The sequence below is a fragment of the Jaculus jaculus genome, chromosome 1 (assembly GCF_020740685.1).
Source record: "Jaculus jaculus isolate mJacJac1 chromosome 1, mJacJac1.mat.Y.cur, whole genome shotgun sequence".
In the NCBI taxonomy this organism is placed as follows: domain Eukaryota; kingdom Metazoa; phylum Chordata; class Mammalia; order Rodentia; family Dipodidae; genus Jaculus; species Jaculus jaculus.
Genome location: NC_059102.1, coordinates 132,821,252 through 132,833,791, shown reverse-complemented (window position 1 = coordinate 132,833,791; position 12,540 = coordinate 132,821,252). Strand labels below are relative to the sequence as shown.

General features: G+C 43.2%; 1 protein-coding gene across 1 annotated transcript in view; it reads right to left on the bottom strand.

Moving 5' to 3' along the window:
- Positions 1–5,596, bottom strand: part of Stom (stomatin) — a 32,446-nt gene extending 26,850 nt beyond the window's left edge. Inside the window, exon 1 of the mRNA XM_004662760.2 lies at positions 5,478–5,596. Coding sequence (XP_004662817.1) covers positions 5,478–5,538 — 61 coding nt within the window. The 5' untranslated portion in view covers positions 5,539–5,596. The remainder of the gene's footprint in view (positions 1–5,477) is intronic.
- Positions 5,597–12,540: the final 6,944 nt, after the last annotated feature.

Genomic DNA, 12,540 nt, shown 5'->3' with positions numbered 1-12,540 from the left:
GACATTTAACAAGGAGATTTACTCCCTTTCACTTCCTTTTCCTTTCAACAAATATTCTGTGTACCTACAATGTACTACTTCATACTGAGCTATTGTAGAGGAAGGACAATCTCTTTCAGAAGTGCTCATGGTCTAAAAATGTGAAAGTAACGGATTAGTCAAACTGTTAATTACAATGCTGTGAGATAAACATGACAGAAGTGTGCTCAGGATGCAAGGCCGACACTTTGTTGTGATTATGATAGGTTACAGAAAATTGCTTCTCCAGGTCCTCTTTAAGGACCGATTTTTTTGACCCATCTATATCATTTTATCAATATTTTTTTGTTTGTTTTTCAAGGTAGGGTTTCACTCTAACCCAGGCTGACCTGGAATTCACTATGCAGTCTCACGGCAGCCTTGAATTCACGGTGATTCCCCTACCTCTGCCTCCCAAGTGCTGGGATTAAAGGTGTGTGCCACCATGCCCGGATCACTTTATCAATACTTTGATGATTCCTTTCAAAGCTGACTAGATAGTCAATTACTCTGTCTCTTATAGTTTTAAATGTATGCTTTGACTGGAGAGATAGCTCAGTGGTTAAAGGCACTTGCTTACAAGGCCTGATACCTGGGTTCAATTCATCAGTGCCTAAGTAAAGCCAGATGCACAAAGTGGCACATGCATCTGGAGTTTGTTTGCACTGGCAGGAGGCCTTGGCATGCACATGCTGTCTATCTTTTCTCTCTCTCTCTCTGCTTCAAATAAATTAATTTTAAAAATTGTAAGCTATCGGGCAGCACAAAAATCTAACCAAAAAAATACATAAATGACAGTTTCTGTTAGTCTTTTTTTTTTTTTAAATTTTTATTTATTTATTTGAGAGCAACAGACACAGAGAGAAAGACAGGTAGAGGGAGAGAGAGAGAATGGGCGCGCCAGGGCTTCCAGCCTCTGCAAACGAACTCCAGATGCGTGCGCCCCCTTGTGCATCTGGCTAACGTGGGACCTGGGGAACCGAGCCTCGAACCGGGGTTCTTAGGCTTCACAGGCAAGCGCTTAACCGCTAAGCCATCTCTCCAGCCCCTCTGTTAGTCTTGATCTTTAGTCAATTTATGTTTTATGGTGTCACTCATATCAACTACTTAAGAAACTACAAAGTTCTCCCCATCTGATCACCTGTAACAACTGAAATAAACATATCAGTCCCATGATTCTGCTTATTTTCAGAGATTCTCCCAGAGGGATTTATCTTGTTGACACGGCTCTTAATTATAATGATACATTTCTTTGCAATCCACCTGCATTATTTCATTACAATCTGAATGCATTGGCTTTGGGAAAAACTAGCTTAGTTCTAGGTTTGGTCATATTTACCGACCAGGACTAATTTCCAGTAAAGACATAAAATGGTAGACTTGGGCTTTTGTAAGTCCACCTCAGAAGCAGTCCTCTGGAGCTTGTAAGATTCACAGCTGCTCACGAATCTCCTCAGCTTATGTGATTTTCTCACTCTGACTCTTAGTTTCCTTATTTATTCCTAAAATGAGGAATAAAGACATTTCCCTTGTTGCAGGATTGAAATTAGATACTTATAAAGCACTTACGCTATGTCTGGATCATAACAGCTATTTAATAAAATCTATTTTGGACTGAAGAGATGGCTCAGTGGTTGAAGGTGTTACTTACAAGCCTTGTGGCTTGAGTTCAATTCCCCAGTATCCACATAAAGCTACTTGCACAAAATGGCACGTATGTCTGGAGTTCATTTACAGTGGCAAGAAGCTCTGGAGCATCTGTACTCTTCCATTATCTATCTGCTAATAAATAAATTAAAATGAAAACCTAGTTAATATAGTCTAGCAATAAATTTCCTTTCAGAGGTAAATCTCTAAAGTTCCACTAAAAACATAAAGGTATGTTATGTATAAGCCATATGGAAGCCTACTTCTTCACTAGCTAATTATACACATATATAATACATAAAATTTAAATATATATATAAATGTGTGTGTGTGTGTGTGTGTGTGTGTGTGTGTGTGTGTATGTAAATAAAGTTTGGGAAGAAGTACCCTGTGGGGGTGGATAATGCCTTAACCAGAAGCCAGAGATAGTTACAAGGAGCAGGATACCTTCCAGCAAGCTGTTGGCCAGGGAAGCACCTGATGCCACCAAAACACTACAGGCTATTGCCAAGGCTCGTGGTTGCCCACCAGAACAAGATGGTAAGACTTTTACTTTTACTGAAGACTCCACATGCTTGGGCTGCAGGTTACTGAGAAACCAAGCTGGAGCTGAGCTGGAAGTCCCCTCTCTGTTGGCTAGCTGCCATGGTGCTAGCAAGAGCTATGCAGCCTGTATGGAGAAAAATCAACAACAATCTTATTAAATAGCAGTGGACCCTACAAGCTACATGGCTGGCTAGCAAGGCAAAATGTGCCAACTTGTGCAATGGAAGTATGTCTGTTATGGGGGAAACCAACTGTTCTCTGATTGTATTTGAATCCTGCTCCAGAGGAGGGAATTCCTGCCTGGTACTGAAAACCTAATCAAAAGCCCTGGTTTGGGGGTGTCTTGGGAGGTCATAAGACTTGGGAAAAAACTACTACTGTTGTTTGACTAACTGGATATATTATGTTTACCAAGTTTTCCTCTAAATATTTATTAAATTTATTATATTATATATATTATTAACTTTTTCTTAGAGAAGATTCTCTTTTCAGATGGTAGTGACAACGGTGGAGACTCAAACCTCATCAAAGTGCTAAGAAGAAGTGACGATGGTGACTGAGATATCTTTCTCACACCCTCCAACGCTCAGGGACCACTTCAAAGGGGTGTGTAGCAGACAGCTTCAGGTTCGCTGAGATGAACTTCCAGACCAGGCACAGTTATGGAGGAAGGGATTTATTGAAGCTTACAGATCCAGGGGAAGTTCCATAATGACAGAAGAAGCTGGCCTGCCTTCACAGGTCCAAGCAGTCAGAGAGAAATACAAGCCAAAAGCCACATAGGAACTCAAGCTAGGCACACTTTGCATATATTTAGATTGAAACCTGAAACCCACCATCACACCTTAAGATCCACCCAGTGACACTGCCTCCAGCCAGGTGGCTGCAGCTTCAAACTACAAACAAATAAAAAACTGAATATATTGAGGGCCATCTATTCAAACTACCACAGGGTGGTAGAAAGAATCTAAGAGCCAAAGGAAGGGGAGGAGTGCTTTGGAATACTGTCTTCCCAATGTTAAGTTGCCTCTATATTCATGACCTCACAGTGGCTGATATTATCTACACCAGACCTGCATAATATGATGCCCCCCCAAATTACTGATTGGAAAGAAGGGGTTCAGTGGAGGAAAACAGGGAAGAAGGGTGCCAAAGGAGGGTGGAGGGAGATTATAATTAGGGTGTTTTATTCATATGAACAGAGCTTGTCAATAAAACATTTAAAAATTAAAAATAAAAGGTGACACAAACCAAGCAAAATTTCATTTGTGTGTGTCTAAGGAAGTAGAACATTCATTTTCACTAATTTTTTAAAAGCCTTCTGTCTAAGCCGGGCGTGGTGGCGCACACCTTTAATCCCAGCACTCAGGAGGCAGAGGTAGGAGGATCTCTGTGAGTTCGAGGCCACTCTGAGACTCCATAGTGACTTCCAGGTCAGCCTGGTCTAGAGTGAAACCCTATCTCAAAAAAAACAAAACAAAAAAAGTCTTCTGTCTAAAAATGTTAAGTGTGTGGGCTGGAGAGATGGCTCAGTGATTAAAAGCATTTACTGTAAAGCCTGATGGCCTGGGTTCGATTCCCCAGTGCCCAACACAAAGGCAGACGCACAAAGTGGTGCAGGAATTTGGGAGTTTGTTTTCAATGGCAAGAGGACTTGGTGTACCCATACTCACACACACTCTCTCTCTGTGTGTCTGCCTTTTTCTGTCTCTCTCAAATAAATAAATATAAATAAAAATTTAGTAAGGAGCCAAGGAAAAAACCTTAGAAGTAGAGAAATTTAGTTGTGAAGAGAAAAACTAAATGACCATTAAGTACAGAAATCATGTTTATTCCCAAATGACTCCTCCAAACTTGGGTTCTCACTACAACAGATGTAGTATTATTCCTATCCCCACTTTACACTTGAAGAACCCATTGTGAGGAGTCAATGAAATCATGTTTATAAAATATCAAGCATCAAACATGATCAATTAAGTATGGTGCCTTCGTTTTGTTTCATTATCACAATTGACAACTTTGTACTAAAATTCTCATAATTTGGGAAGCTCCTCTTCCAAAGTGCTTACCAGAGAAAAGGAGAGAGAACGATACATACTGCATACATTTTTTTTTTTTTGACTCTCAGGATGGAACCCAGGGCCTCTGACCTAGTGCTCTAACTCAGAGCTACACCTTCTGTCTTTCTCAACTTCTTTTGATGCTCCCTAGGAAAGAATTAAAGGCAGAGAAAGGGAAATGCGAACTTCTTCAACGGACAAAGCTGGCTTTGAAAATAATCAGAACGGATGACCCCAAGGTTCTTCATGAGAAGCTAGAAAAACCGGCCCAGTTCCCTAAGTCTCTTTCACTATGACATCTTATTTGAAATTCCTTCTTTGGAAATAATTCCTCTGGATGAGTGAGATCTCCAGAGAGGTCAACAGTACTCCTGGGAGGTTTACTGCCTCCCTTGACTGGGCATTTCCTTAGGTTCCTACCCTAAGGAGTTAGCCAGTATTAGAGGCTCAAGGCGGTAACTCTCTCACACTAGTTTCTTCACAGAGGAACAGGATAGGTGCATTCAGTTTCCTGTCGTCAAGACGGGAAGACCTTGGGTTGGGTTGGTGAGCCTAGGGAGGTTTATCTGGAAGGAGGGGTTCCTAAGACAAAGGGGACAGAATGAGTCAGGCTGTGCAACTGGAAAGAGGCTGGAAGAAGGCACGGGAGATCTAAGCGTGGGGAAGGATGCCTGGCCTCTTCCTACGAACCCGATTGGGCTCCAGAAGCCTGGGGCGGGGGGTGTGACTGTTGGGGAACTGGGGCTCTTTCCACGTCCAAAGGAAGAAAGGGTTCACACGGGGGCTGCTGAAGGCTGGGAGAAGATGGCCTCAGAGGGGAAGGGGCAGGAAAGAAAGAGGAGTGGGCTAGCGCTGCCTCCCCCACTGTGGCCCGTGACTTCCGCGTTCTGGGGAGCGGGTGCAGGACCGGCGATAAACGCTGGCATCTGACCAGGCATCTGGGACCAGGGGGATAACGCTAGATCCCCTCCTCCGCCGGGGCTCTGCATCGTGGACACACCCCGGCGGTGGGTGTGTCCCTCCACCCCGGGTGCTCGCAGGTTGCAGCCCTACCGCCCCGAAATCGCGACCCTCCCGCCTGACAAACGAGGAAGGACCCGCGGGCGGCTCGCGCAGCCCCCAGCAGCAGCCAGGTGCTCCGGGAAGGGTGAAGGGGCGGCGGGCCACCCTCCGGCTGGCCGGGGCCGGGGAGGCCGCGGGGCTCACCCTTGAAGGAATCGGGGAGCCTCTGGGCCTGGGCGTCGTCCGCGTTCCGTTTATCGGCCATGCTCGAGTCCGCGCCGTTCCGTGGACTCTGCCCGAGCTTCCAGGAATGCCGTTAGCTGCTCTCCGCGGGGCGCGAGACCCAGGCGCGGCCACGCCCCCTCCTCTGGCCCCGCCCCTCGAGGCGAGACAGCCAATGGGAGCCCAGGAAGCGAGGAGGATACGCCCCCTTCTGCCCGATCTGTTCCCAGGCCGCTTTCCTCTAGTTTCTTTCCCCCCGGAGGCCGCGGCTCTTGGGGCGGGGGCAGCCAGCGGGATAGCCCGAAGGAGAAGGTGCGAGAAAGGGCGAGGCCCCCGCGGAAGAGCCGTGCTAGAGCCAGGCACGTCCCGGCGGGAAGAAAAGAGCGCCATCCCGAGGCGGGGTAGTGACTTGCGGGGAGAAGGCTGTTGGGGAGCGTTGATTGACCCGGCCACAGTGGATGGACGCAGAGGCCAGCTTGAGCCTGAACAGGCCAGGTGGTGCGAGCGGGTAATGAAGGGTCCCACGCGCACACCCTGGAGCCAAAGGGGACGAATTAATTCCCGCAGGGTGCATTTACTGTATTCAAACAGAATTATTCTGGAGCTTCTGGCCTCTGAGTGGCGGTGCGCACCCTGCGGAGGATGCAATGGAAAAGGGTGCCTGCCATCGTGGAGTTTATAGTAGGCCCAGCTGCGAGACAGACAAGCAAGCAAACCCATCCGCATGGCGAAGGCCCTGCGAAGAGAACCTCAGAGAGAATCTGCTTTGGTTAGGAAGGGAATAAGAGGTGGGCTTGAGATGTCCTCCAAAAGAAGAGAAGGGACCAGCTTTGAGGGGCAGATGTTGCGTGAGGGTGGAAAGGAGATGGAAGCCGGAGGAAAAGCTAACCCAGGGCCTTCCCAACCTCGCGCACTGTCCCATAGGAGTTGTGGCGGGAAACCCCTCCCAGATGAACAATGCTGCTGTTTTATTCTGCCAGCTTTGTCCTCAGGCACATTTCAGAGTACGTTAAGGCACACAAGGTAAACTTTTAAAATCAGAATTACAGAAAGTTGAAAAGACATTACAGACACATGGATCGTCACCGACCCTGTAGGTATGTCTTTCCTAACTAGTATCAAAACCAGGAAATTCATCCTGGCATAATATGTACATAAAGTTCTGCTGGGCATTGTAGCTCAGGGATAGTGTGCTTGCCTAACATATATGAGGTTCTAGGTACAATCCCCAGTGCCACCCAAAACAAAACACCCTTCCCTGGGGCGGGAAATAAAGAAAACTGAGTTTTCTCCCTGTAAGATTCTATGCCATTGTATCCCAAGCATAGGTTCCCATACGCATATACAGAATTGTTTCATCACTGCACAGATCTCCCTCTTGGTGAGCGCTTGATTTTTTTTTTTAATTGATCAGTGTTTGGCTGTGCAATGTCAGATACCTGCCGGAAAATAGTAAACTTTCTCTGATTTTACAGCTTGGAGCTTTGATGTCATCAGGAAGGAGGCAGGAGCACAACCATCAACAGAAAAATGTTAAGATCTTTTCTGGAAGGTGAAGGTTAGAAGATTTAGATCTCTCAGATTGACTTCAGTCAAATAGGTCAAATACTTGCAAAGAACTGTTTATATTCCCAGGAATGTTGCTACAGCCTGTGCTATTGCATTGTTTATTAGCCTTTTATAGATAATCTGTTTACTAGATAAGGAGGGGAGTACAGTAATTTAATGATCGCTCTTGTTTAAAACATCCTTGAGAAAGTCCAAGGCTTTTTTTTTTTTTCCATTCTGCTACAAATAAGCCCTAGAGGCATGAACTTCCTGTGTATGCTATGGTTCCCAGGAAAAGGGAGCAAATGTGCAGGAAGCGAAACCCTGAAGGAGATGAGAGCTTGATTAGAAATTGCATATTGGGAAAAAAGTATTTAGATTTTATTTTTTTAACTGGAAAAATAATCCCTGTGAAGGATGCAATGGAAAGGGGCAGACAGGGTGCCTGCCATCATGGAGTTTATAGTATGTCCAGCACCAAGACAAGCAAGCAAGCAAATCAATATGCCATGCGAAGGCCCTGCGCAGGGAACCTCAGAGAGGAAGTCTTCTTTGGTTAGGAAAAAAAACAAGGGTTAGGAGGTGGGCAAATAATATTTCACAGTGCATAGAATGTCTGTATTCCTCTCTACCACGTTACCTCAAGTCTCAAGACAATCGCAACAGCGTCATTTCTGTATCGCCTCCCTTTGGGACAGAGGCATTGGTAAACACTTATTGGCACCGGTCTCAGGTTGCATCAGTTCTAGAGCTGATTCCAGGCTCCAAACAAAGAACACACTCTGACTTGATCTGCAAATTACTTTCATAATAGCTGAAAGTTTCCGATTTTGAACTAAATACACTGACTTCCACTTGCCCATAATACTAACGTATTCTGGCTTTCTCGCACATGTATGAATGGATGGTTTAAATGTACTTTAAAATATTAGCATGTTTAGCCCTTTGAGAGATTTTTAATCCCAAGGTTGCCAGAATGATTAAAAGAATTTTATAGAAGAATATTATCCTTCAAAAATAGGGACATAGGGCCGGGCGTGGTGGCACACACCTTTAATCCCAGCACTCAGGAGGCAGACGTAGAAGGATTGCCATGAGTTTGAAGCTACCCTGAGACTCCATAGTGAATTCCAGGTCAGCCTGAGCCAGAGTGAGACCCTATGGGGGGGGGTACGGGGGAAGGATATAAGAGGATGCAGAAGAGAAGGGGGTGAGAGGAAGGTTAATCAAAATTAAAAATATTATGAGCCCTGTGAAAGCCTACTTCTTCACTAGCTAAATAATGTAAGTGTTAAGAAAAAAAGAGTTTGGGCAGGAGTGCCCTGTGGAGGTTGATGATGCTGTGACCAGAAGGTTGTTACATGAAAATTTCAGTGCCAGGAATGGGATACCTTCCAATGAGTCATTGGCCAGGGAGGCCCCTGATGCCACCAAAACATTACAGGCTACTGCCAACACTCTTGGTTGCCCATCGTAACTAGATGGTAAGAACCTGTTGCTGACGACTCCACATGCTTGGACTGCAGGTCACTGAGAAATCAATCTGGAGCTGAGCTGGAAGCCTCCTCCTTGTTGACTAACTGTGAGGGTGTCGGAAAGACCTATGTGGCCTGTTGGGGGAGAAAAGTCATCAACATTCTTAACATTAGTGGACCCTGAAAGTTCTATTGCTGGTCAGTCAGGCCAAATATGCCAACTGGTACAATAGTGGCATGTCTGCTATGGGGGAAAACTGCTCTCTGATTGGATTTGAAGCATGCTCATGGAAGGGAATTTGTAACTGGCCCTGAAACTCTAATCAAGGCCTGGAGAGATGGCTTAGTGGTCAAGGCACTTACCTGCAAAGCCTAAGGAACCAAGTTCAATCCCCCAGTACCCACATAAAGCCAGGTCCACAAAGTATTGCATGTATCTGGAGTTTGCAGTGGCCAGAAGCCCTGACATGCCCATTCTTTCTCTCTTGCAAATAAATAAATAAAAACCTAATCAAAAGCCTATGGCTTGCAAGGTCATAAGCCCTGTGGGATGGGGGCAAAACTGTTGTTTGGCTAAATCAACATATTATACTCATCAAACTGCCCTCTAAATTCTTATGTTTATGCTACTCTCGCTTTTAGTCGGAGAAGCTTCTCTTTTCAGGTAGTAGTGACCACCTGGGTGATTCAAAACTAAACAATATGCTGAGAAGTGAGAGTGAAGTGTTCAGCACGGAGACATCTCTATCACACCTTCCAAGGCTCAGGATCCATTGTGGAAGAGGTAGAGGAAAGAATGTAAAAGCCAAAGGAAGGGGAGCTATGCTCTGAAATTCTGTCTTCCAGACACAAAATGATCATAGTATTCATGATTTCATAGTGGCTGCCACTACCTACACAAGACCTGCATAATAGGAGGGGAAAAAATGATGGCATCAAACAGAAGTCAAACGAGTTGGAAGGAAGAAGGAAAAGAGAGGGTGGTGGGAGGAGACTATGTTCATGGCATATTTTCTTATATAGAAATTGCCATTAAGTTAAAGAATAAGCTAGAGACATAAAATTATGAGTAAATTAAAGAAAAAGTTGATTATAATTTTATCATCTGTAATAAAACTACTATGCTTTTGATGATTTTTTTTCTCTTGTTAAAGGATACTTGTATGTAGTTAAAAATTAGAATATAGGGCTGGAGGGATGGCTTAGAGATTAAGGCATTTGCCTTCAAAGCCAAAGGACCCAGGCTTGATTCCCCAGGATCCATGTTAGCCAGATGCACAGGGGGACACATGCATCTGGAGTTTGTTTGCAGTGGCTGGAGGCCCTGGCACACCCATTCTCTCTCTGTCTCCCTCTTTCTTTCTCAAAACAAAATAAATAAATAATAATTAAATTAAAAAATTAGAATATATGTTCTATATTGCTTTTTTTTTAATTTTGTGGTCATTGCCTTGCATATTTAACTTACCACATTAAGGATTGATTGATGATGATAGTGATGACATTAGGACTGCAGATGGGGTTAAAGATGTACAGTAAAATCCATAGTTGAATAAATCAGAAAGGAATTTAATTAGTCTTTTTCCTGTGCTCATAAGAAATGCTTCAATAAGAACAACAGGAAAGTCCTTCATTAAACTGCTAGTCCAGGCTGTTCTTGCTGCCTTTAATGAAGTCAGCTAATCCAATACTTTGTGGGATCAGAAATATCAAGTCCTGTGTTTGTGTCATTCTGCCCAGGATGGGTCTAACAAATTTGATCTGTTTCTCTGTGTGGGTTAATTTGCATTTATTGAATTACAGTAAGGGTTTGGCTTCTTATCTCTTCTTCAGGAAATTATCCTGGGATTTGAGTCAGCACAAGTGTTTCACAAGAAGATTTTATATGTTTTGGGGTGTGGCAGAAAATTATGTCATCATACCTGCAGGGTAAGACACTGGTAGTCCAACTCCTCAGATCTAATGAAAATAAAAACCACTGCTGTAACATCGGTGGTGCTTAGTACAATTCTTATTAGTCTTTATTTAGCTTTACTTGTAAGTTCACCTCAGCAAGTGTTTAGTGAACCATATTCTAGATATCCTAAGTGTTTCAATGAACAAAGAGACAAACATGCCTGTTCTCATGGACCTTACATTCTAGTATTTGTCTACATATGTTAATTAGTCAGAGTTTCCATAGCAAAGTTTCACAGACTGATGGCCTAAACAAGAAAAATTTATCTAAAGGCTGGAAGTATATTAGCTGGGTTGAATTATTTTATTTGGAATGTTGCTCCATCTAGTGTCCACCGTATTCTATTATGACTTTTATCAAAGTGTTTATAATAAATAGGCATTCTCTCTTTGACAGGTTTTTATTCATAGAACACTAAAGATTCATAGTAAGTACTGTTTTTTTAAAATATTTTATTTATTTGAGAGACAGGCAGGTAGAGAGAGAATGGGCACGCAGGGCCTCCAGCCACTGCAAAGGAACTCCAGACGCATGCACTCCTGTGCATCTGGTTCCTGGGGAATGGAATCGGAGTCCTTAGACTTCACAGGCAAAGGCCTTAACTGCTAAGCCAGCTCTCCAGCCTGTAAATACTGTTTTAAATGTTATTTATTGTAAAGGATATGGGGAGGAAAGAGGAGCCTACATGACATTGCTTTTTTTAAATCAATTTGAGCAACATTGTTAGAATTTACATCACCACCTTGTGCTATTTATTTTTATACCACAAAGAGATGGAAATTAAGTTTTGTCAACTTGCCTGAGATCTGAGGATTGTAAAATGGTAGAGATACTGTTTGCCTCAAGTCTGCATAACTCCTGAATTTGAGCTCTTAATCGTTCTGAATGTATGAAAAGAAGCAAAACATACAAAATTTTCAGAATACATTTCTCAGATATGAACACGTGTAAGCTTGCCTCTACACGGGTATTTAAATTTTCCTTCAATCTTGATATATTCTTTTTTGTTTTGTTTTGTTTTGTTTTGTTTTTCAAGGTAGGGTCTTACTCTAGCCCAGGCTCTGTAGCCCCACACTGGCTTCAAACTCACTGTGATCCAAGTGTTGGCATTAAAGGAGTGTGCTGCCATGCCAGGATTGACATGTTATTGAATTTAACATGTAGTGATATTAATTGTTCAATGTTTTTATCATTGTTCATATACCATGTTAAAACTTTATCCATCTTCGATATTTAATTTATAGAGGACACAAATAATCTAGAGTGAGATAAGCATTTCTGTGTGTGTATGTGTGCATGTTCATGTGTGTAAGTGTGAACATATGTGTGCTATTGTGCAAGTGTAGAAGTCAGAGGACAATTTCAGATATCAGTCATTATTTGAGGTAGGGTCTCTCATTATTCACCATTTCATTTGCCTATGAGATCAGCATTTCATAGTTTCTAAATGTTTATAAATATTTATTTATGCATTCATATATTTATTTATTTGTGCACATGACATGGTGCACATTTGGAAGTCCTAGGACAGCTTCAGGGTGTCTGTGCTCCACCTTCTTTGAGAAAGGGACTCTTGCCACTGCAAGTATCAGACTGGCTGGACTACAAGCCTTGAATTACTGACTATGCCTCCCATTGTCATAGGCACTTTGGGATAACAAACGTGGGTGCCACTTTGCATCCAACTTTATGTGGGTGCTGGGGAACTGAACATGGGCTGGAAAGCTTTGCAGATAAGTGCTCTCAACCACAGAGCTGTCTCCCCAGCTCTTCACAATTTATTTTAATGTGCATTTCAAATCAAGTTAACATTTTAAGAACTTTTAGAATATTTTTCTTTGTTGTAAATAATAATTTCTAAATTTATTTTGTGCAAGTTGAGTGGGACGACTGAGCTATTTAAAGATAGCAGGAAGGGCTTCTAAGGAAAGCTGGGTTTAGTAGATAAACCTGAGTTAGAAAATGTGTTTTAGGACTACAGAAAAGTTCTTATAAATGCCCAGGAATATGCCAGAAGTAGGTACTCTGGGGAAAATGCAAACAGTAACATATTCCAGGAGTGGTG